Source organism: Halichoerus grypus, chromosome 6, assembly GCF_964656455.1.
Source record: "Halichoerus grypus chromosome 6, mHalGry1.hap1.1, whole genome shotgun sequence".
Taxonomy (NCBI): Eukaryota; Metazoa; Chordata; class Mammalia; order Carnivora; family Phocidae; genus Halichoerus; species Halichoerus grypus.
This window is the reverse complement of record NC_135717.1, coordinates 62,223,378-62,246,676: the sequence shown is the minus strand read 5'-3', so window position 1 is coordinate 62,246,676 and position 23,299 is coordinate 62,223,378. Positions and strand designations below refer to the sequence as shown.

Here is a 23,299-nt window from a genome sequence, read left to right as displayed (position 1 = left end):
TTATTACTAAGCAGCATAATGCTTTCTCATGGCTTCTTTTCAACTATATATATCTTTTGGAAGAGATTGAAGTGAGAAAGTAAACATGAGCCCGAGAAAGGAAAAAAATTGAGGACATAGAAATTTCATTTGGATAATAAACCAACATATGTGGAACCAGATCATAAAATGAACTTTTTACTGCTTACAAAATATTTTAAAATAAGCACATTTATTTGCAGATTTACCTTCAAAGAAGAAGAAGAAAAAAGAAGAAATGCTGATAAATTATATGAGAAAATGAGGGAGCAATTCAGAGAAAAAGCAGCACAGTATAATAAAGAAGTTGAAATGAAACAACAACTTGAACTTACTCTTGCAAGGACTGTAAGAAATAATGTGGATCAGGTAAATCTTTGATAAAAATTGCATATTTCCATCAATATTATTTATAATATACCCTTGATTTAATGTATATTATTCAGGTATAAAATAGATAAAAAATTTAATTTTATCCTAATAGGAACTATAATATTTTTAGCTAAAATTATTAACTTATTGGAATTCTTGTCTTCTCATATATGCTCTCTATATATTTTCTGAATGAAGGGATAGAAGGTAAATTGAGATAAATGTGAAGGTTGGCTTTTTTTTTTTAAGATTATATTTATTTTTAGAGAGAGAGCATGAGCAAGGGAAGGAGTAAAGGGGGAGGGAGAGGGAGGGAAAAGAATCTCAAGCAGACTCTGCGCGGAATGAAGAGCCCGACTCAGGGTTGGATCTTACAACCCTGAGACCATGACCTGAGCCAAAACCAAGGGTAGGACACTTAACCAACTGAGCCACCCAGGCACCCCAGTTTTGGATTTTTTATGTTAAAATACAGGCTAAATCACCTTGAGACTATGATGGAACCAGTTAAATGTTTTGTAAAGAAATTTTATTTTCACATACTATATCTTCTTGTGTTTTTACTTTATGACAAATCTAGCTGTCATTTAAATTAAAATTTGAGTTATTCATGCAGGATAAAAATCCTTGTATTTAAAAAGGCTACTTCTTTTGAACATTTTTTTTAAGTTCTCTTAAGCTTTTGACTTTTTTTTTTTTTTTAATGTGTACAAAGAGACCTAAGTCAAACACAGTGTCAGGAAAAGGAAATGGAACACATGTATCAAAATGAACAAGATCAAGTGAATAAATACATTGGAAAGCAGGAATCCTTAGTGGAGAGATTATCTCAACTACAAAGTGAAAATATGTTGCTTCAACAGCAACTAGATGATGCTCACAACAAAGATGCCAGTAAAGAAAATGTAGTAATTAATATCCAGGACCAGTTTCAGGATATCGTAAAAAAACTTCAAGCTGAAAGTGAAAAACAAGGTCTTTTGGGGGAAGCAAGCAATAGAGAGTTAAGCAATGAATGCAATCTTTTAAAAGAAAGAATGTGTCAGTATGAAAAGGAGAAAGTAGAAAGAGAAGTAAGTATCCAGAAAGATAAATATTTTTCAAGCTTTCTAAGAGAAAATTCAAAGTAATATTTGATTATCATTATTATTTTTAGAGAGAAAGAGTGCACCTGCACATGAATGGGAGTGGGGCAGAGGGAGAGGGAGAGAGAATCCCAAGAGGGCTCCACATCAGAGAACTCCACCTCATGACCCCGAGATCGTGACCTGAATGATTATGGCTGAATTTTGAATCTAGTTGAATATAAAAAATATATAGACTATAATTCAGCATAACTTGTATCCAGCAAATAAAAATTAGACTTGAGAGGGGCTTTAATTTGAATAAAATTGTTGTGTCATCTATGAAAGTTTAAGAGGTTAAGTTATAAATTGTTAATAGTAGGCTGATACTAATAATTTAGCCTTATACTGCTAAAATAATAATTTTAATCTTTGTCACCACATTTTAATACCATGATGAATAGATGAATGGAAATGTTCATACCTGCAATGAGCATGTTGAAATTGAGATTCAATTAAGTGGATTCACTTGACGGTTTACTCCAGATTTCCCACATGAACTGAAGTGTAGATGCTGTATCTCAGTCCTTTTCCTTTGGTAGCTTTTTATACATTTTAGGTTGGAATAATTTTATTTTTATTTATATAAATTTGAATATTTAGTCTGAAATCATGTATCTTATGACCTTTTAACTCTTTGCAGGCACTTTTCATTAAATCATAATTTGGGACAAGTGTGGTGAGCTTTAGCAAAACTGTTTGATTTAATCTTCCCACTGCTATTTATAATTTTTTAAGGCAATTTTACAAATAATTTGCTTATTTCAAAGCTCAGTGACTATCATTTGGGCATAAGTTTGTCCAATACAAAGAGAATTGTATCTGTAATATATTAATTTGGCATTGGATCTCCATTTTCAGACTAATGGGGGGTGGCAGGATTCTTGTACTGTAGCAGGAAGAGGTCAGGGAGGGAGTTGAAAGCCAGGTTATCTAGGGCCTTGAAGCCCATTAGAATGACTTCACTTTTGTTCTGAGATAGTAATCTATTGGAAGGATTTGAGCAGAGGATTGAATATGTGAGGAACTTTGACATTAATGTAAGCCTCTAATAAAAAAGAGGGAAAACATTTCATCATGTAGAATTTACCGCTGCTAGGCCCACCTATATACCCATTTCTTTTTGAGACCTCAGTAGGGTGGGAAACTTTGCAGATTCATCAACAAGGAATGGAGAGTGGGGCTGAATTAATTATCTAAGTAACATAACACTGACTAGGCAGGAGGATAACACCTGTATGTGGTGATATTTTTCAAAGTACATATATTAGAGTTACATATTATTAACATAACTTAATACTAAGATAATTTATAAAATCAGTAGCAGAAACGTCTTATTAGGTAGCTGTGAGACACCTTCAACTAGAACTGGCTGATGCCCTAAAAATACAATCTATGTCAGAGGCTTCACTGGAGGTTATATCACGTTGCCGTATTAATTTAGAAGATGAGACACAGGATTTGAGGAAGAAATTAGGTCAAATCAGAAGTCAGGTATGTATTAAATGTAGCATGTCAACAGTTAATCTGTAGCAAGTTAATATAAAGTGTTTTAGGTTGCTAATTTCCATGGACCATTTTCTTTTGTATTTTCATTATAATTTAGTGTAATTTTAGTATCTTCACAATGCACTTATTTCTTAAACTTTGACTTTCATTCTGCTATTTGTGTTATACATTTTTTTTTCTTACAGTATTTACCCTTAGGAAAGTTGAGACTTATGCATCATTCCTCACAGAAATTGAAGGACTTTTTTTTCCTACTAAACAATTTTTTTAAAGATTTAGGTATTATTTGAGAGAGAGCGAGAGTGCGTGCGCATGCACACGCGTGAGTGGGGGGAGAGGCAGAGGGAGAGGGAGAGAATCTCGGGCAGACTCCCTGCCCAGCACAGAGCCCCACGCCAGCTCGACTCCATGATCCTGAGCTGAAATCATGAGTTGGATGCTTAACCAACTGAGTCACCCAGGTGCAATGTTTTTTAATGATATCTCTGTTACCACGATGAGGTGAGCCATATAAAATCAGAAGATAATCTTTAATGGAATGTTTCAGAAAATGGTCTTATTTCTCATGTTCACTTTTGTGAACGGATATAGAATCTGTACTGATTTTAGGATAACTTGTACAGAAAAGTCATTTTACAAACCAGTTGAACTTAGGCATTTCCTTCATTTTCTTTTCCTTTTAGATATATTGTAAATGCATAGAAATATTCAGATCATGTGTACTATATACACCCAAAAGAGAGAATTAAGAAATTAAGAATGGGTCCTGCCATTGGATTTTTTTTTTTTTTTTAATATTTTATTTATTTGACAGAGAGAGACACAGCGAGAGAGGGAACACAAGCAGGGAGTGGGCGAGGGAGAAGCAGGCTTCCCGCCGAGCAAGGAGCCTGATGTGGGGCTTGATCCCAGGACCCTGGGACCATGACCTGAGCCGAAGCCAGCCGCTTAATGACTGAGCCACCCAGGCGCCCCCATTGGATTTTTTAAAAACTTTTTTTAAAAAACTTTATTGAGATATAATGCACATACCATACAATTCACCCATTTAACATGTATAGTTCAGTGTTTCTGATTATATTCATAGAGTTGTGCAACTATCACTGCCATCAAGTAGAACATTTTCATCACCCTGGAAAGAAACCCTTAGCCGTTGAGCCCCCAGCCTCAGGCAACCACCAGTCTACTTCCAGCCTCTATAGAGTTGCCTATTCTGAATATTTCATATAAAGGGGGTCACACAATGTGTGGTCCTTTGTGACTAGCTTCTTTCACTTAATGTTTTCAGGGTTCATCTGTGTTATAGCATATATCAGTGCTTCAGTTTTTTGTTTTTTTTTTGTTGTTGTTGTCAAACAGTACTCCATTGTGGGCCAAAACCCTTGTTCATTCATCATTTGATGCACCTTTGGGTTATTTCCCACTTTATGGCCATTAATAATGCTGCTCTGAACGTTGATTTAATTATTGTCTGGACATCTGTTTTTATTTCCCTGCCATCAGATTTTATCCTCTGAGTTAATTGGGTTGATTTCACCATCTCTCAGCCTTTTACTCATGCTGTCCTTTCTGTCCTTTTACTTTCCCTTCCTCTTGCCTAATCCTACACTATTCAGACCTGGCTCATAGTCTCTCATTCTCCATGAAGCTCTCTCTGACTATTCTAATTCCCACTGACTTTACTCTCTTCACACTTGTCTCATCTAGTCTATGCAGAACAATTTAGTCCTTTATTTTACATTGGTTTTATTTTTTTCATGAGAGATAATTTTGTCTTTCTAAGTACACCTTAATCTGAGGGGGAAAATATGGGATATGCATGGTACCTATCCTTGTATAAATTGAGAATATTTTAACTTAACAGTTTTTAGGATAAAATTAAGTACTTCAGGAGCGCCTGTGTGGCTCAGATTGTTAAGCGTCTGCCTTCGGCTCGGGTCGTGATCCTAGGGTCCTGGGATCGAGTCCCGCATCGGGCTCCCTGCTAGGCGGGGAGCCTGCTTCTCCCTCTGCCTCTGCCTCTCTCCCTCTCTCTGTGACTCTCATGAATAAATAAATAAAACATTAAAAAATTAAGTACTTTATACCATATCAATAATTTCTGATTGAAAACATTGACATAATAAAGCTTTTATTCTAAATGTATTTTAAGCAATTAAATGTAAAATTGAAAGCATTTAATCTGACAGAGGAGAAGTGTTCAAGCAAATGCTTGTTTTTCCCCCTCACTGTGGAAAAACAGTCTAAATTTGCCTTTCTTCATTTTGCAGCCAGTGCTGAGATTACTTTACCAACTATAAAGCTCCGGGCACAGCTTTTCTTTTTTCCTTTTTTTTTTTTTACCTTTCTTTTTTAAAGTTTGTTTGTTTGTGTATTTATTTATGTAATTTCTACACCCATTGTGGGGCTTGAACTCATGAGCCCAAGGTCAAGAGTCGCATGTTCTTCCCACTGAGCCAGTCAGGCACCCCTGGGGACAGTTTTTTCTGATATGCCATACCATGTAGCCTTAATGTATTCATCAGAGTACTTGCTAAAGCAGTGTAACACAGACAGTTGCTAAGATAATATAAACATGAAATGATTTGGGAATGTTGATTTAGCAAGAGTCCATTATTTCCACGTCAGTGGCTTTACCTTGCCTCTGATAGTCATGTAAATATTTATTACTCAGTCTAGGAGGTACTATTTGCCCTGTAGTCCATGAGATTGTCCACTGAGTGGTATAGCGAGGAAGTAAGTTAAAATTATTATAAGTGGAAAAAAGTACTGGTAGCTAGTGGAATTGGTAAAAGTTTTTTTGAAGTACTGAGGATGTATTCTGGGCCTCACGCTCCCCATTTACTGCCACTTTCAGTGGTATGAAGAATGATTTCAGTATAACTTGTATAAGAGACCACTTTCATTGGCCTGCCATCTGCCTAAAATATCAAATATTATTAGAACATAACCTACAGCAACAATGATAATGCTAATTGCAGACAGAATTTGGTGTGTGCCAGCTACCCTTCTAAATAGTTCATGTATAGGGGCATCTGGGTGGCTCAGTTGTTAAGTGTCTGCCTTCGGCTCAGGTCATGATCCCAGGGTCCGGGGATCAAGTGCTGCATCGGTCTCTCTGCTCCGCGGGAAGCCTGCTTCTCCCTCTCCCACTCCCCCTGCTTGTGTTCCCTCTCTCGCTGTCTCTCTCTCTCTGTCAAATAAATACAATCTTTAAAAAATAAAAATAAAAATAAATAGTTCATGTATATTTCCTAAATTAATCTTCCCAACATCCCAGTGTGGTAGATACTATTATTATCTTCATTTTACAGAGAAGAAACTGAGACACAGAAATTTTTTTTTAATATTTTATTTATTTTTTTTGACAGAGAGAGACACAGTGAGAGAGGGAACACAAGCAGGGGGAGTGGGAGGGGGAGTGGGAGAGGGAGAAGCAGGCTTCCCGCCGAGCAGAGAGCCCGACTTGGGGCACGATCCCAGGACCATGGGATCATGACCCAAGACAAAGGCAGACGCTTAATGACTGAGCCACCCAGGCACCCCTGAGACACAGAGATTTTAACTAATTTTTTCCAGGTCACACAGCTAATACCCAGTGAGTTGGGATTCAGACCCCAGGCATTCTGATTCCTACGAAGATAATGCCTCTCATACTATTCCATGAAATATCTAGTTGTCACTGAAAGCAACATGTTAACTTTTATAATCACTGGAACAGCCATGGTCATTCACATATGTGAATATTTAAAACTATAATTGATGTGGTACTTAGAATACAAAATTAGAAATGTTTACCATAAGGTAATTTCCTATCTTTCCCCCTTTGACCAATATATAAATTTGTAGGTTTAGTTGATAAAATATAATTTAAAAACATTAAAAATGTGACATTTTAGTAACTAGAGAAGTCAGCAAACTTTTCTGTAAGGGGATTGTAAATATTTTATTTTATTTTAAGATTTTATTTATTTGAGAGAGAGAAGGAACAGTGGGGAAGGGCAGAGAGAGAGAGAGAGAGAGAGAGAGAGAAGCAGACTCCCTGTAAATATTTTAGGCTATGTAGGCCATAGGTCTCTGTTGCAGCAGTTCAAATCTGCTGTAGCCATAAAGCAGTATGTAGAGGAGAGTGTGGCTGTGTCCAGTAAAATTTTATTTACAAAAACAGCTGATGGTGGTTTTATACTAGATTGCCAGTAGTTAAAAGTATTTCTTTTTTTTCTTTTTTAGTTGCAAGAAGCACAAGATCGACATGCAGAGGCTGTAAGATGTATTGAGACGTTGAAAGATCACGTGCAAAAGTACAATTTAAAGCAGCACAGAAAATAACTTGAGTATTTAGAAAGCAGAGAAGCAGTGTAGGATGAGAAATATATCAGTTATGATAATAAGTATATCATTGTTAAGCTGGATAAAAATTTCAGCTTTGCGCTATTTGGAAATGCATAAATTTTGCATATTATCTTTAAATTTTGCACATTAACTATAAAACACAACCAGAAAAATGGCACAATTGCCAAATCTTCTACTTTTTAAATTTTTAAGAATTTATGTAAGACCTTCAGATGTTTGTTTTGAAATTATACAGTACTTTTAAAATTTATGTGTGAGAATAATTTTAAAATATTCATTTTAGGCTTGAAGTTGAAAATGCCAAGTTAAAAGTTACAGTCAAAAAACAAGCGGGCAAAATTGAACAACTTCAGGAAAACCTGTTAAGTACAAGTTTGGTAAGTTAGTCTCTTAATTTCTGTCCTACTGAAAAGGAATTTTTATTTCTCTAGTAGTAGTATATAAGACTATTTTAGATAATATGAAAATTCTCACTGATAAAAATGTTTATTGTATTCATATTGTTGCTACTTGCTACTGGTAGTATAATTCCTCTTTATAGATGAACTTGACTGAATTCATAAATTAATAATTTTTATAGTAAGATTGTAATAAAAAAGATTGTGGTAGTCTAAGATAAGCAATATTTTATACATACCACATTTTATTTATCTATCTGGCAGTGGACAATTGAGTTTTTCCACCTTTTGGCTATTGTTAGTAATGCTGCTGTGAGTATTGGCATACAAAAGTCTCAGTCCCTACTAATATTTTTCAGTATGTTTAAAAATTCCCAAAGTTTGAGTCATAATTTGATCTTGAATTCTGACTTTCTCTTGTAATCTAAACCCTTCAGTGAGATTTGAGAATGGATTACTCTCATGATAATTTGTTGTGATTTGTAATTATAAATTTGTAATTTGTTGTCTTCATCAAGAATGACTACTAGGTCATTATGCAAACATTTTCCTCAAAGGAATATATTTTTCTCTCTGTTGGATTTTGGAAAGGAAAAGAGATGCCAGTGGAAAAGTGGAAATGACTGCTCAATCAGGGCCTTACAGAGTAACATCGTGCTCCTAGCATTCACTGCAAGTTCAGGAACTTTTTTTTTTTTTCATTAATTTGAGTTAATCAGACTTTCAGAGATTTAACAATCCAATCGCAGAAAAGATTAATGTGCAATCCAGGATTCCAACTTATTGATACGTAGTGAAAACTATATAACTATTTACCAGGCAGAACCAGATTATCATGCCATTTATACCCTCCTTCATAGGAGAGGCTACCAATGATTTAAGATGAGAAGATTGCATTGTGAGTCCTAGGTTGGAACAATGAGTTAGATGCACCTACCACTAGTTTCTTTTAGTCACAAAAGCTGCATCCTTGCAAATTTCATTATACTGCTATACCTACCAGGGGAACTAGCACATTCTGTTGACTGGTCCTTTTTGTGGCCAAAGAAACATCGAAAATAATTTTTTTCCTAGATTTCCTATAAATTAGTCACATTGTATTACTATAGTTTTCATTGAGCAAGTAACGTGACAATATGTGAATGAGAATGCCAGGAGTTGTCCCCCTACGGTGTCATATAGAAATCTATTAAGAAAGGTATCAAATCTTGTAAAGTTTGTAAGAATAGCCGTAGGTATTCTGTAGATTCCACTGGAAATGAATTAGGGTTATGACATAAAATTATTAGCTACCCTGTGAAACAAACGCTTAGCTTTCAACCAACTCAGTCCATAGTCCTAACATCTCTAGAAGGATTTTATCTCATGAATCCCCAGGCCAGAGACTACCTGGGTTAAGAGATTTGATGGACATAGTTTTGAGGTGAAGAATCTGGACTGGGAAGAAGAGATAGCTCTAGGCTGACTTAAGCTTCCAAACCATATAGTCAAGTATGTGTCTGAAAAGAACTTCAGAAGAAGACTTCCATAAGATCCAATCTCTATGGAATAGGAAATTATTCAAAAGAAAACAAAGACAAACAATTGATAGTCTGACCCTTGTGAGAAACATTTGCATCAGAAAAGAAAAGCAAGACAGAGTATGGTGGTCAGCATCCTAAGGGTAAGGGTGCCCCCTGAGATGACAAAATAACAATACACTCAAAGTAATACCAAAAACAGTCAACATAAAATGTACAAGATTAGCTGTCTAGGGGTACCCGGGTGGCTCAGTCAGTTAAGCACCTGCTTTCGGCTCAGACCATGATATCAGGGTCCTGAGATCGAGCCCTGCTCAGCTGGGAGTCTGCTTCTCCCTCTCCCTCTGCTCCTTCCCCTATTCATGCACTCTATTTCAAATAAATAAATTTTTAAAAAATTAAAAAATATTAGCTGTCTATAAAGGTAATCCACATCAGGTAATGGTTTTTGAGTGTGTGGTTGAGAATATTGTCTATGAGGAACTAGAAGGAAGATCAAAAAGTAGAGATGACCTCAGTAAAGGGGTCAAGGCTGGAAATGTAGATTAGAGAATCGGGTTTTGAAGCCTTGAGATTTAACCAACTCTGAGAGGATTTGATAAGGGGAATAGCAAGGGTCAGGGACTAACCGCGGTTGCTGTCCTTTAGAAATAAAATGGGATTAGAGAGCAGAGGGAGAGTATGGTCATTGTTTTCAGCTGTTGCTGAGAAGTAAAGCAGGATAAAGACTTTAAAAAAAAGATCCTTGATGACCCTCAAAATTTTTTTAGTGGAATTCCAGGATTGAAACTCTGATTTTAGTGTAAAAGAAGAAACTAAGTGTTGGAAAGATGAATCTGTGGGTGAGATGACACATTAAAGAATGCTCAAGTCCAGTGAAAGGGGAGAAGCAGGATGATAGAAAAAGCTGCAAGAGTTAAGCAAAAGTTTTTATGTAATATCGAGAAGATTTAAACTTTATTTAAAGAGAAAGGTTGTTAATAGAAAAGAAGAAATTGAAACCTTGTGGAGATGCTTGCAATGCTTGCAGAGAATGAGAGTATCTCATTCTAAAGTCAGGCGATCATCAAAACTGTAATGGGGACTGCATAGGAATTTTTCAGAGATTATCTTAAAAAGGTATGATCTCACAAAACCCAGAGTATCTTAAGCTATGGATGAAAATGTTTCTAGGGCATCTTTAGAAACTAAAATGTAAATATAACCACTTTTTAAAATTTTTCATTAACACGTAGTATTAATATGGGTAAGAACCTCCGTATTTAATAAGTAAATTTTGGCAATTTAAATTCTAGAAAAAATAATGATGAAAATGTAAAATCAGTTTAAGCTGTTTTTAAGAAAGGTCCTTATATTTGAAATTTGTATTTATTGGCATCAGGTTTATAAAACTATATTATATAAAACTTAAAATTATAAATTTTAAACTACATTATATAAATTTAAAATTATAAATTTATAGAATTTATAAAATGTAGTTCATGAGCCTTTCTAAACACGTTATTACTTATAAATTCATGAGAAATAATATTTTATGAGAGAAGAATGAGTATCTAGATTTTTAAATATAATTTTCTTTAAAAATTTTTTCAAAGTCTAATGATGAAAAGGGACAGATAAAGAAATATATTGAGTTGAAACAATGTCTGGAATGTAGTTTGGATCAAGAAATGAAGAAAAATGGTGAATTAGAAAAAGAGATTACTAGGTAAGACTGTAATATTTCAGATAATTTTAGCCATTAATTAACTGATTTAACTGTAATTTTACTTTATTAAATACAAATACTTGCCAAAATATTACACTTACTCTTTAATGATTCCTTAAATAATAACAACAGTTCCTTTAACAATAACAACTGTAATTTTCATTGTCCATCTTGAACAGTTTCTGCAAGATATCTTTGTTCTTTGGTAATATTTCCTTTTAATAGTGTTCTTCCCTTCCAACAAGTATTTTAATATCTAAAAACCTGTGTCACTGTTTAATCATATCAAAAGTTATCTTGGTTTGGCTTATATTTTCTTTTTTTATATTATTTTGTAAATTTAAATTCAGTTACCAACATAAAGTATATTAATTTCCAAGGTAGAGTTCAGTGATTCATCAGTCTTATATAACACCCAGTGCTAATTACATTAGCTGCCCTCCTTAATGTCCATCATCCAGTTACCCCATCCTTCTCCCCTCCTCCACTCCAGCAACCCTCAGTTTGTTTCCTATAATTAAGAGTGTCTTGTGATTTGTCTCCCACTCTAATTTCATCTTGTTTTATTTTCCCCTCCCTTCCCCTATGCTCCTCTGTTTTGTTTCTTAAATTCTACATATGAGTGAAATGAAATGATAATTATCTTTCTCTGACTGACTTATTTGGCATAATACCCTCTAGTTTCATCCACGTCATTGCACGATTTCATTTTTGTTATTGGCTGAGTAATACTCCATTGTATATATCTACACATCTTCTTTATCCATTCATCTGTCAAGGGACATCAGGGCTCTTTCCACAGTTTGGCTATTGTGGACATTGCTGCTATAAACATTGGGGTGCAGGTGCCCCTTCAGATCACTACATTTGTATCTTTGGGGTAAATCCTTAGTAGTGCAATTGCTGGGTCGTTGGGTAGCTCTATTTTCAACTTTTTGAGGAACCTCCATACTGTTTTCCAGAGTGGCTGTCCCAGCTTGTATTCCCACGAGCAGTGTAAGAGGGTTCCCCGTTGTCTGCATCCCTGCCAACATCTGTTGTTTCCTGACTTGTTCATTTTAGCCATTCCAACAGGTGTGAGGTGATATCTCATTGTGGTTTTGATTTGTATTTATTTCCCTGATGCCAAGTGATGTTGGGCATTTTTCCATGTGTCTGTTGACCATTTGAATGTCTTCTTTGGAGAAATGTCTGTTCACGTCTTCCACCCGTTTCTTGACTGGATTATTTGTTCTTTGGGTGTGGAGTTTGATAAGTTCTTTCTATATAGATTTTGCATACTAGCCCTTTATCTGATATGTCATTTGCAAATATCTTCTCCCATTCTGTCAGTCGTCTTTGGTTTTGTCGACTGCTTCCTTTGCTGTGCAAAAGCTTTTTATCTTGATGAAGTCTTTGTTTCCCTTGCCCTTGGAGACATGTCTAGCAAGAGGTTGCTGCGGCCCAGGTCACAGAAGTTGCTGCCTGTGTTCTCCTCTAGGATTTTGATGGGTTCCTGTCTCACATTTAGGTCTTACATCCATTTTGAGTCTATTTTTGTGTATGGTGTAAGAAAATGGTCCAGTGTCATTCTTCTGCATGTGGCTGTCCAATGTTCCCAACACCATTTGTTGAAGACACTGTCTTATTCCATTGGCCATTCTTTCCTGCTTTTCCAAAGATTAGTTGACCATAGGGTTGAGGGTCCATTTCTGGGTTCTCTGTTCTGTTTCATTGGCCGATGTGTCTGTTTTTGTGCCAATACCATACTGTCTTGATGATTACTGCTTTGTCATAGAGCTTGAGGTCCAGAATTGTGATGCCACCAGCTTTGGTTTTCTTTTTCAACATTCCTTTGGCTATTTGGGGTCTTTTCTGGTTCCGTACATATTTTAGGATGATTTGTTCCAGCTCTGTGAAACAAGTTGATGGTATTTTGATAGAGATTGCATTGAATGCACAGATTGCTCTGGGTAGTGGTAGCATAGACATTTTAACAAATTTGTTCTTCCAATCCATGAACGTGGAGTGTTTTTCCATTTCTTTGGGTCTTCCTCAGTTTCTCTCGTGAGTGTTCTATAGTTTTCAGAGTACAGATCCTTTGCCTCTTTGGTTAGGTTTATTCCTAGATATCTTACGGTTTTTGGTGCAATTGTAAATGGGTTCGACTCCTTCATTTGTCTTTCTTCTGTCTCATTGTTAGTGTATAGAAATGCAACTGATTTCTGTGCATTGATTTTATATCCTGCCACTTTGCTGAATTCCTATATGAGTTCTAGCAATTTTGGGGTGGAGTCTTTTGGGTTTTCCACCTAGATTATTACGTCACCTGCGAAGAGTGAGAGTTTGACTTCTTCTTTGCTGATTCCGATGCCTTTTATTTCTTTTCATTGTCTGATTGCTGAGGCTAGGACTTCTAGTACTGTGTTGGACAACAGTGGTGAGATTGGACATCCCTGCCGTGTCCCTGACCTTAGGGGAAAAGCTCGCAGTTTGTCCCCATTGAGAATGATATTCGCCATGGGCTTTTCATAGATGGCTTTTATGGTATTGAGGTATGTGCCCTCTATCCCTGCACCGTGAAGAGTTTTAACCCAGAAAGCATGCTGTACTTTGTCAAATGCTTTTTCTGCATCCATTGAGGGGATCATACGGTTCTTGTCCTTTCTTTTATTAATGTAGCATATCACGTTGATTGATTTGTGGATGTTGAACCACCTTTGCAGCCCAGGAATAAGTCCCACTTGGTTGTGGTGAATAATCTTTTTAATGTACTGTTGGCTCCTATTGGCAAGTGTCTTGATGAGAATTTTTGCATCTGTGTTCATCAGGGATATTGTCTGTAATTCTCCTTTTTGGTGGGGTCTTTGTCTGGTTTTGGGATCGAGGTAATGCTGGCCTCATAGAAAGAGTTTGGAAGTTTTCCTTCCATTTCTATTTTTTGAAACAGCTTCAGAGGAATAAGCATTAATTCCTCTTTAAGTGTTTGTTAGAATTCCCCAGGGAAGCCATCCGGCCTGGAGTTTTGTTTGCTGCGAGATTTTTGATTACTGCTTCAATTTCCTTGTTGGTTGTGGGTCTTTTCGGGTTTTCTGTTTCTTCCTGTTTCAGTTTTGGTAGTTTCTACGTCTCTAGGAATGCATCCATTTCTTCCAGATTGCCTAGTTTGTTGGCATATAGTTGTTCCTAATATGTTCTTAAAATTGTTTGTATTTCCTTGGTGTTGGTTGTGATCTCTCCTCTTTCATTCATGATTTTATTTATTTGGATCCTTTCTCTTTTCTTTTTGCTAAGTCTGGCCAGGGGTTTATCGATCCCATTAATTCTTTCACAGAGCCAGCTCCTAGTTTTGTTGTTGTGTTCTACTGTTCTTTTCGTTTCTATTTCATTGATTTCTGCTCTGATCGTTATTAATTCTCTTCTCCTGCTGGGTTTTGGCTTTATTTGCTGTTCTTTCTCCAGCTCCTTTAGGTGTAAGGTTAGGTTGTGTATTTAGGACCTTTCTTGTTTCTGGAGAAAGGCTGTTGTTGCTCTATACTTCCCTCCTCGGACTGCCTTTGCTGCATCCCAAAGGTTTTGAACAGTTGTGTTTTCATTTTCCTTTGTTCCCATGAATTCTTTAATTCTTCTTTAATTTCCTGTTTGACCTATTCATTCTTTAATAGGATGCTCTTTAACTTCCATGTATTTGAGTTCTTTCCGAATTTCGTCCTGTGATTGAGTTGAAGTTTCAAGGCATTGTGGTCTGAAACTATGCAGGGAATGATCCCATACTTTTGGTACCGGTTGAGACCTGATTTGTGGCCCAGTATGTGATCTCTTCTGGAGAAAGTTCCATGTGCGCTCGAGAAGAATGTGTATTCTGTGGCTTTAGGCTGGAATGCTCTGAATATATCTGTGAAGTCCATCTGGTCCAGTGTCGACCTCAGAGAGTCGTGGACCTGGGGCGGTGAAGGAACTGAGGAAAAGAGATGACAGTAGAGCGAGGCACAGGGGATCCCGAGCAATCAGCCCGAGGTCCCGAGGTTTATTTTCCATAATCTTATATACCTTCTACAGCGATATAGATCTATAATGATTTACAGCAGGGGCTTAGTAAGGCACATTCTTCCATGTACATAGGATTAGTCCAGCTTGTATGATAAGAATCTTTAAAGCAGGACAAGGGAACAAAGAGGGGAGTGCACAGTGTGCTATTTACAGGACAAGGGAACAAATAGGGGAGTGCACAGTGTGCTATTTACAGTTCCAGGGAACAAAGAGGGGAGTGCACAGTGTGCTGTTTACAGGTGGCTTCCTATCTACAAAACATCTTCTGCTCCGTACTTTAGAACAGACCACACACGTCCCAAGGGCATTTCACTCTGATCCTTTCGGCTTATTTTTAACCCAGCAAATTGAGTTTTCTCAGAGATCTCGGAGTCTGAACGAATATGCACCAGTGGTTGTTGTGGCGTTCTGTTTCCCACAGTCCAGTGTGTCATTCACTGTTGTTATTGTATCATCATCAATGTGTTTCCTTAATTTTGTTATTAATTGGTTTATGTCATTGGCTGCTCCCATGTTAGGGGCACAAATATTTACAATTGTTAGGTCTTCTTGTTGGATAGACCCCTTTAATTCATTATGATAGTGTCCTTCCTCATCTCTTATTACAGTCTTTGGTTTAAAATCTAATTTCTCTGATATAAGGATTGCTACCCCAGCTTTCTTTTGATGTCCATTAGCATGATAAATGGTTTTCCACTCCCTCACTTTCAATCTGGAGGTGTCCTTGGGTCTAAAATGAGTCTCTTGCGGACAGCATATCGATGGGTCTTGCTTTTTTATCCAATCTGATACCCTGAGTCTTTTGATGGGGGCATTTGGCCCATTTACATTCAGGGTAACTATTGAAAGATATGAATTTAGTGCCATTGTATTATTTGTAACGTCACTGTTTCTGTATATTGTCTCTGTTCCTTTCTGATCTGTGTTACTTCGGGCTCTCTCTTTGCGTAAAGGATCCCCTTTAATATTTCTTGCAGGGCTCTTTTACTGATCACAAATGTTTTAGTTTCTGTTTGTCCTGGAAACTCTTTATCTGTCCTTCAATTTTGAATGACAGCCTTGCTGGATAAATAAAGTATTCTTGGCTGCATGTTTTTCTCGTTTAGCACCCTGAATATATCATGCCAGTCCTTTCTGGCCTGCCAGGTCTCTGTGGTTAGGTCTGCTGCCAGTCTAATGTTTCTACCCTTGTCGGTTAAGGACCTCTTGTGCCGAGCTGCTTTCAGGATTTTCTCTTTGTCTCTGAAATTTGCAGGCTTCACTACTATATGTCGAGATGTTGACCTGTTTTTATTGATGTTGAAGGGGGTTCTCTGTGCCTCCTGGATTTGAATGCCTGTTTCCTTCCCCAGATTAGGGAGGTTCTCCAGTATAATCTCTCAAATATACCTTCTGCCACCCCCCCTTCCTCTTCTTCTGGGATCCCAATTATTCTACTATTGTTTCGCTTTATGGTATCACTTATCTCTTGAAATCTCACCTCGTGATCCAGTGGTTTATCTCTCTTTTTCCCCAGCTTCTTTATTCTCCGTCATTTTGTCTTGTATATCACTACTTCTCCTTTCTGCCTCATTTATCCTAGCAGTTAGAGCCTCCATTTTTTTAGAGCCTCTATATTTGATTGCATCTCATTAATAGCCTTTTTGATATTGACTTGATTAGATTTTAATTCTTTTATTTCTTCAGAAAGGGATTCTCTAGTGTCTTCTATACTTTTTTCAAGCCAAGCTAGTATCTTTATCATCGTTATTCTGAACTCTAGTTCTGACCTCTTATATCCATACTGATTAGGTCCTTGGCAGTCATTACTGCCTCTAGTTCTCTTATTTGAGCTGAGTTTTTCCATCTTGTCATTCTGTCCAGAAAATAGATGAATGAGTGAACAAAATACTAAAAGAGCGACAACAACCCCAGTGAAATATACACTAAACAAATTAGAAGAGACTCAGAACCAGTAAAAAGAATATAATCAGGTGAACAGAACAGAGAAATACACTGGATCCTGTGTGTATTTTGGTCTGTTTGTTAGAAAACTACATCCCAAAACTGTAAAGAAAGAAAAACTTATATATATATACAAAAATAAAATTAAATACAATGAAAGGATAGAATGTAATTGTAAAAACGAAAGTTAAAAAAGACTTGCAGAAAGTGGTTGCTTTTCTTTTTTTTTTTTTTTTTTTTAATTACTAACATACAGTGTGTTATTTGTTTCAGGGGTACAGATCTGTGATTCATCAGTCTTACATAATACACAACGGTCACCACAACACATACCCTCCCCAAACGTGGTCGCTTTTCTATTTGTAGAATTACAGCAATTCTTAGATCTCCGGTTGAGTTCACAGGTGTTCAAAATCATTTTATAGCTATCTAGTGAGTTCCGGACCAGACAAAACTAAGCTCTCCTACTCCTCCACCATCTTTTTTGATTCAACTTGCTTATATTTTCTTTCTGCATTTTTTAACTATAAAATATACAGAGAAAAATATATGTCTGACTTAAAGAAGAATAAAATTAGCAATCATGCTTTTACCACTCAGATTAAAAAAAAAAAAAAAAAAAAAAAGGAGTTCTTTCCAATGTCTGTAGCTCCCACAGGGCTCCCTTTCTGTTTTTTTGCTGAGTACTTACATTTGTTCTCTGATATTCTCTCATTTAACTGTCTTTCTCTGCATTGTTTTGCAACCTTTCACTTTGTTAACAGTGTCCTAGCCAAGATATGTAACTTCTTTCCTAAAACAGTCTCATAGACCATCACACATTATCTCTTTGCTGATTTCCTTTCTTCTAAAGCTTTGTCTCTTCATTTTTCCTCTCAACTCAGACTTTAAAGATTTTTCTTTCTGTTTTTTTTTTTGAGTGATCTCCTTTGATGTTTTTTGTATGTATTTTCTTTTCTTCTTGTAGACTGTGGTTAGTGGGTACCAAAATGTATTTTTGTGTCTTTTTAAAACATTCATGGATAAGTATGCTTTTCTTCTTCACCTTGGATACTGGTCTCTGGTTTATAGTCACTATTTAATAATAGATTATTATATTAACATACTGAAAATAAATATTAATAACTTATGTATAAGAACCCTTAATATACTTACAGTATTAATTCTGCCATATGTGTCATAAAAGTTTTCTTCATATTTTTTACCTGAGATTATAATTTAGTTAGTATGTTCTTAAACAATGTGAGGTTGGGACAAATGAGAGATCATAATTTATAGATTTGTTTATATGATAGAACATATTATCTATTTAAACAATTATTAAATATTTACTCTTAAAGAACCTGACTTACTCATTCTATACCTTCCACAGATTTAAGAAACTCTTAAACGTGACAAGGAGAAAGTTAAGTGAATATGAAGATGGAGAGCTTACTTTCCCTGGAAATTCAAAAACCAATCAAATTGAAATGGAGAGTCAGATTAATATGCTAAAACAGAAGGTAATTTTTAATTAGTTTTGGGACTCCAAAATCATTTAATTTTGGGAAATAAGTCGCTCAGTGCTTTGAGCAGTGAAATACAGATTTTTCTATTAATTTTATATACGTGCTACATTTTCTTGGGGTAACAGCTTTATTGAGATAAAATGAACGTAGTATGCATATTCAAAGAGTACCACAATCAATTTTAGAACATTTTTGTCACCCTGTAAAGAAGCCCTGTACCTTTTACCTGTCACCCTATGCTAGGTTCCCCTTCCCTACTCTCCTTAGCCCTAGGGAACCACTACTTACTCTCTGTCTCTATAAATTTGCCTATTTTGGACATTTCATATCAATGGAATCACACAATATGTGGTCCTCTGTGACTGCCTTCTTTCATTTAGCATAATATTTTCAAGTTATACCTATTTTGTAGCATGTGTCAGTACTTTATTTCTTTTTATTGCTGAATAATATCCCACTATACAGACATACCACATTTTATTTATTCATTTATCAGTTGGTAGACCTTTAGATTGTTTTGCTTTTTGGCTATTGTTAATAATGCTATTGTACACACACATGTACAAGTTTTTGTGTGAACATGTTTTCATTTCTCTTGGGTATATACTTACAAATGGAATTGCTGGGTCATATGGTAACTCTCTTTAACCTTTTCTTTTCTTTTCTTTTTTTTTTTTTTTTTTAACGCTTTGAGGAACTGCCACACTGTTTTCCAACATGGCTGCACCATTTTACATTTTCGTCAGCAGTGTTTGAAGGTTCTCATTTTTCCTGATTTTAGCCAGTGTTTGCCATTATCTGTTGTTTTTATTATAGCCATCCTAGTGGGTGGGAAATGGCATCTTGTGGGGTTTTTTGTTTGTTTGTTTGTTTGAAGTTTTAAAACTCTAGTTAGTTAACATATTGGTTTCAGGAGTAGAATATAGTGATTCATCACTTACATACAACGCCCAGTGCTCATCACAACAAGTACATCATTCATCTAGCCCACCCCCCATCCACCTCCACTACAGCAACACTTAGTTTTTTTCTCTATAGTTAACAGTCTTTTATGGTTTGCCTCCCTTTCTCTTCTTTTTTTCCCCCTTTCCCCTGTGTTCACCTGTTTTGTTTCTTAAATTCCACATATGAGTAAAATCATATGGTATTTTTTTTTCTCTGACTGACTTGTTTGGCTTAGCATAATACACTTGATGAGTTCCATCAATCTTGTGGCTTTGATTTGCATTTTTCTTAAAGCTAATGATGTTAAGGGGGCACCTGGATGGCTCAATTAGTTAAGCGTCTGCCTTCGGCTCAGGTCATGACCCCAGGGTCCTGGGATTGAGCCCCACATCTGGCTCCCTGCTCAGCGGGTCGCCTGCTTCTCCCTCTCCCTCTGCGGCTCCCCCTGCTTGTGCTCTCTCTCTCTGTCAAATAAACAAATAAAACGTTAGAAAAAAAAACTAACAAAAACTAATGATGTTGAGTAGCTCATCTTTTTATGTGGTTATTATCCATTTCTATATCTTCCTTAAAGAATGAATCAATTCCTTTGACCATTTCTTTATTGGATTGTCTTTTCATTATTGTAAGAGTTATTTATGTATATCCTAAATACAAATCCCTTATCAGATATAGGCTTTTTCAAATATTTTCTCTTATTCAGTAGCTTGCCTTTTCACTTTCTTGATGGTGACATTTGAAGCAAAGAAGTTTTTGATTTTGATGAAATATACTTAATCTGTTTTTTCTTTTGGTGTCTTAAGAAACCATTGCCAAATCCAGTCACAAATGATATGTTTTTTTCTAAGAGTTTTATGATTTTAGCTCTTATATGTGGAGTTAATTTTGTGTATATGCTATGAGGTAGAGGTCTAACTTTATTACTTTGTCCCACTACCATTTGTTAAAAAGACTATTCTTATTCCATTTAATTGACACCCTTGTTGAAAATCAATTCACCATAATGTGACAGTTTATTTTTAGATTGTCAATTCTAATACATTTATCTATATGTCTATCCTTATGTCACTGCCCAATCAGATTTTATGAGAATTCTTCCCTAGTCGTCTTGCAAATTTACCACTCACTTATGTACTAATAAAAGTGTAGTAGAACTTAACTTTACTCCTGTAGAAATTTTTGGCTTCTTGAAGGAGGCTTTTACCACCTTATGCCTTGCTGACTCCATGATATGATGAGAAGTTAGACTCAAAAAGATAAGAGTCCTGTTTCTTTTCTCCATTCATATGTTTAGTTTCTCACTCAGTGCCTCCCACATCCGTTTCCATCAAATCTTGGTCATAGGATCTGCTGTCTATTAGTTACTTCATGATGTTTTATTAACTTATTATAAAGCATAGACTCATCCATAAATTCCACCATCCAGGAAGGAAAAGATGAACTCTGGGCTGTCAGCTTTCCTGTTTTGAAATCTTGGTAATCCATCATCTTGTAATTCACAATTAGATACTATTTTGACCTGGTTCTTCTGTATAACACAGGTGCTGATCCTGTTCTTGGCACAGATCCTACATTCTCAGAAAATGCAGTTGTCTGTATCCATCTTCTTTTACTTGAAATAGAAAAATATGTTCTTTAATAGCTCCATAAATAATTAATGGAATAAATATTTCATTACATTATTTCAAGAATACAGCTGTAAAATGTCAGGTAGTATTTAATTGAGTTATCAGAGACAAATAGTAGGTTAGCAATTTGAATGCCATAAATTTTCAAAGCCAGTTTGTATGATATGGGAAAGCATTGTGATACAACATAAAGATGAGATGGTCTTACTTACCTCCCCACATAAACAAGCTTGGAGTAAGATAAAGGAGAAATTATATTTAATTAATTATATTTTTTACGATTTTATTTATTTGACAGAGAGAGACACAGCAAGAGAGGGAACACAAGCAGGGGGAGTGGGAGAGGGAGAAGCAGGCTTCCCGTGGAGCAGGGAGCCTAATGTGGGCTCCATCCCAGGACCCTGGGATCATGACCTGAGCCGAAGGCAGATGCTTAAGGACTGAGCCACCCAGGCGCCACCTATATTTAATTTAAATAGTGCCAATGGACAGTACATTTGGTTTGCTACTGAAAAGATTAAAAATGATTCCATAATGTTCTCTTTATTTCCTCACTGAGGAAAGGAGAATGAAGATTGAGTATTAGATTGATTAAAAACTACTCAAAGCTGGCTATTTCTTTTAGAATTTCAGTTAATGGAGATCAGGTAAAAGGTCCAATTTTGGTTATTAAACAATTCCTAGTTTTCCAGCTGTTATACTTCAAATCATATTGTCTTTCTGCTTGCCGGTCTTTCTTCTCCCCTAACTTGAGGGGAAAATCTATAGAGGCATTCCTGCCTAGTTGTAATAATTTGTAATTGAAGCGTATCTTAGAAAAATGTCTTAAGAGAAAGGAAAATGGTAGCAGAGTAAGAGGAGCCTAGGTTCACCTAATACCTGAAGACTGACAGAACAAACTCCACAACTAAAGAGAGGGAAGAGGACACATTGAAGAAGGTAGAAGTACAGAGATATGGTTTAGGAGAGAAACAGATCCTGGCTGCTATAGAGGGGAGGGATTTATGGTCATAGAGAAGGGCAGGAGAGGCGTACATGGAAATGCACAAAGAGAACGTTTCCTCATACCCACTGGCTTGGAAGATGAGAGGGGCTGAATTTCATGAGTTCTTACACCTAGGGGGGCTTAAAGCCTGGAGTTCTAAAGGTCATCAGGCTTAGCTGGGATAGAGCCTGTAGGGCACTGTGCTGCTCTTGGAGAGAAGGCAGGTAAATAACCCGGGAGCATACAGCATGGAAACAGTGATCTGAAGAGTACCTGGGGCATACAGTGGGGAGATTACTTGCTCTTCTCAGAGAATGTCCCTGAGAGGCAGTGTTCACGGAGATACTTCTCTAGGAACAAAGGAACCAGCTGGTGCCATTTCCCTCCACTGCCCCTCAGCACCAACACAGAGCCTCCTGTGGGAAGTGGCGCAGCTCTGACACTGGCTACCTCATTTGCTTACACCAAACCGTCCCCTTGCACTCCAGTGGAACTGCCCTGATCAATCATTCTTGCCTCAGTTCCAGCACAGCAGGCCTTCCCCCCCACCCCGCCCCCAGAAGACCCCTGCCCACACCACATCTCCTGAACAGATTCAGGAGGGCCTCAGTTCTAGTGGAGGTGGTGACAGGTCTCATTTCACAAGCACACCAGAGCACACCTAATTTAAAAGTTGCTACATTCCAGCCAGGTACCAAACACTGCCCACAGCAGGTGGGGAGAGCCTCTGCAGATGACTGGCCTAAAGGATAGAGCAGCCAGAACACAACAGCAGAGTGCATGCAGGACACACTGCGGACACCACCCTAAGTGCCAGACCCTGGGCACTACATGACGTCTTTTTCATAAGTCCATTACTTTCAGGAGCAGGTGACATAACTGGCTTTTCTAACACAGAGAAGCTGGTAGAGACGTAGACAAAATGAGAAAACAGAGGAATTTATCTCAAATGGAAGAACAGGATAGGCCATGGGGCCAGAGATTTAAGTGAGACCGATATAAATATCATGCCTGATGGAGGATTTAGAGCAGTGATCATAAGGATACTCACTGGACTTGAGAAATGAATGAGAGACATCAGTGAGACCCTTACAACAGAGATAAAAGAATTTAAAAAAAAGAATCAGAGATGAAGAGTGCAATAAATGAGATTGGAAATATACCTGATGCAATGAACAGCAGGCTGGAAGAAGCAGAAGAACGAATTAATGAGCTAGAAGACAAAGTAATTGAAAGCAATAAAGCTGAAGAAGGGAGA

At 36.7% G+C, this 23,299-nt stretch overlaps 1 protein-coding gene across 15 annotated transcripts in view; it reads left to right on the top strand.

The window, feature by feature from the left end:
* The window catches only part of LOC118555525 (ankyrin repeat domain-containing protein 26-like), a 511,611-nt gene that overhangs the window by 463,243 nt on the left and 25,069 nt on the right, over window positions 1-23,299 (top strand). For 10 of the 15 annotated variants that reach the window (XM_078075224.1, XM_078075225.1, XM_078075231.1 and 7 more), the window contains 6 exons: window positions 222-387; window positions 2,856-3,008; window positions 7,254-7,324; window positions 7,660-7,753; window positions 10,890-11,002; window positions 18,348-18,477. In XM_078075224.1, the coding sequence (XP_077931350.1) occupies window positions 222-387; window positions 2,856-3,008; window positions 7,254-7,324; window positions 7,660-7,753; window positions 10,890-11,002; window positions 18,348-18,477 (727 nt within the window). Of the gene's footprint in view, window positions 1-221; window positions 388-2,855; window positions 3,009-7,253; window positions 7,325-7,659; window positions 7,754-10,889; window positions 11,003-18,347; window positions 18,478-19,177; window positions 19,844-23,299 lie in introns of those variants that run through there. The other 5 variants (XM_078075235.1, XM_078075228.1, XM_078075237.1 and 2 more) reach the window with 5 other exon arrangements.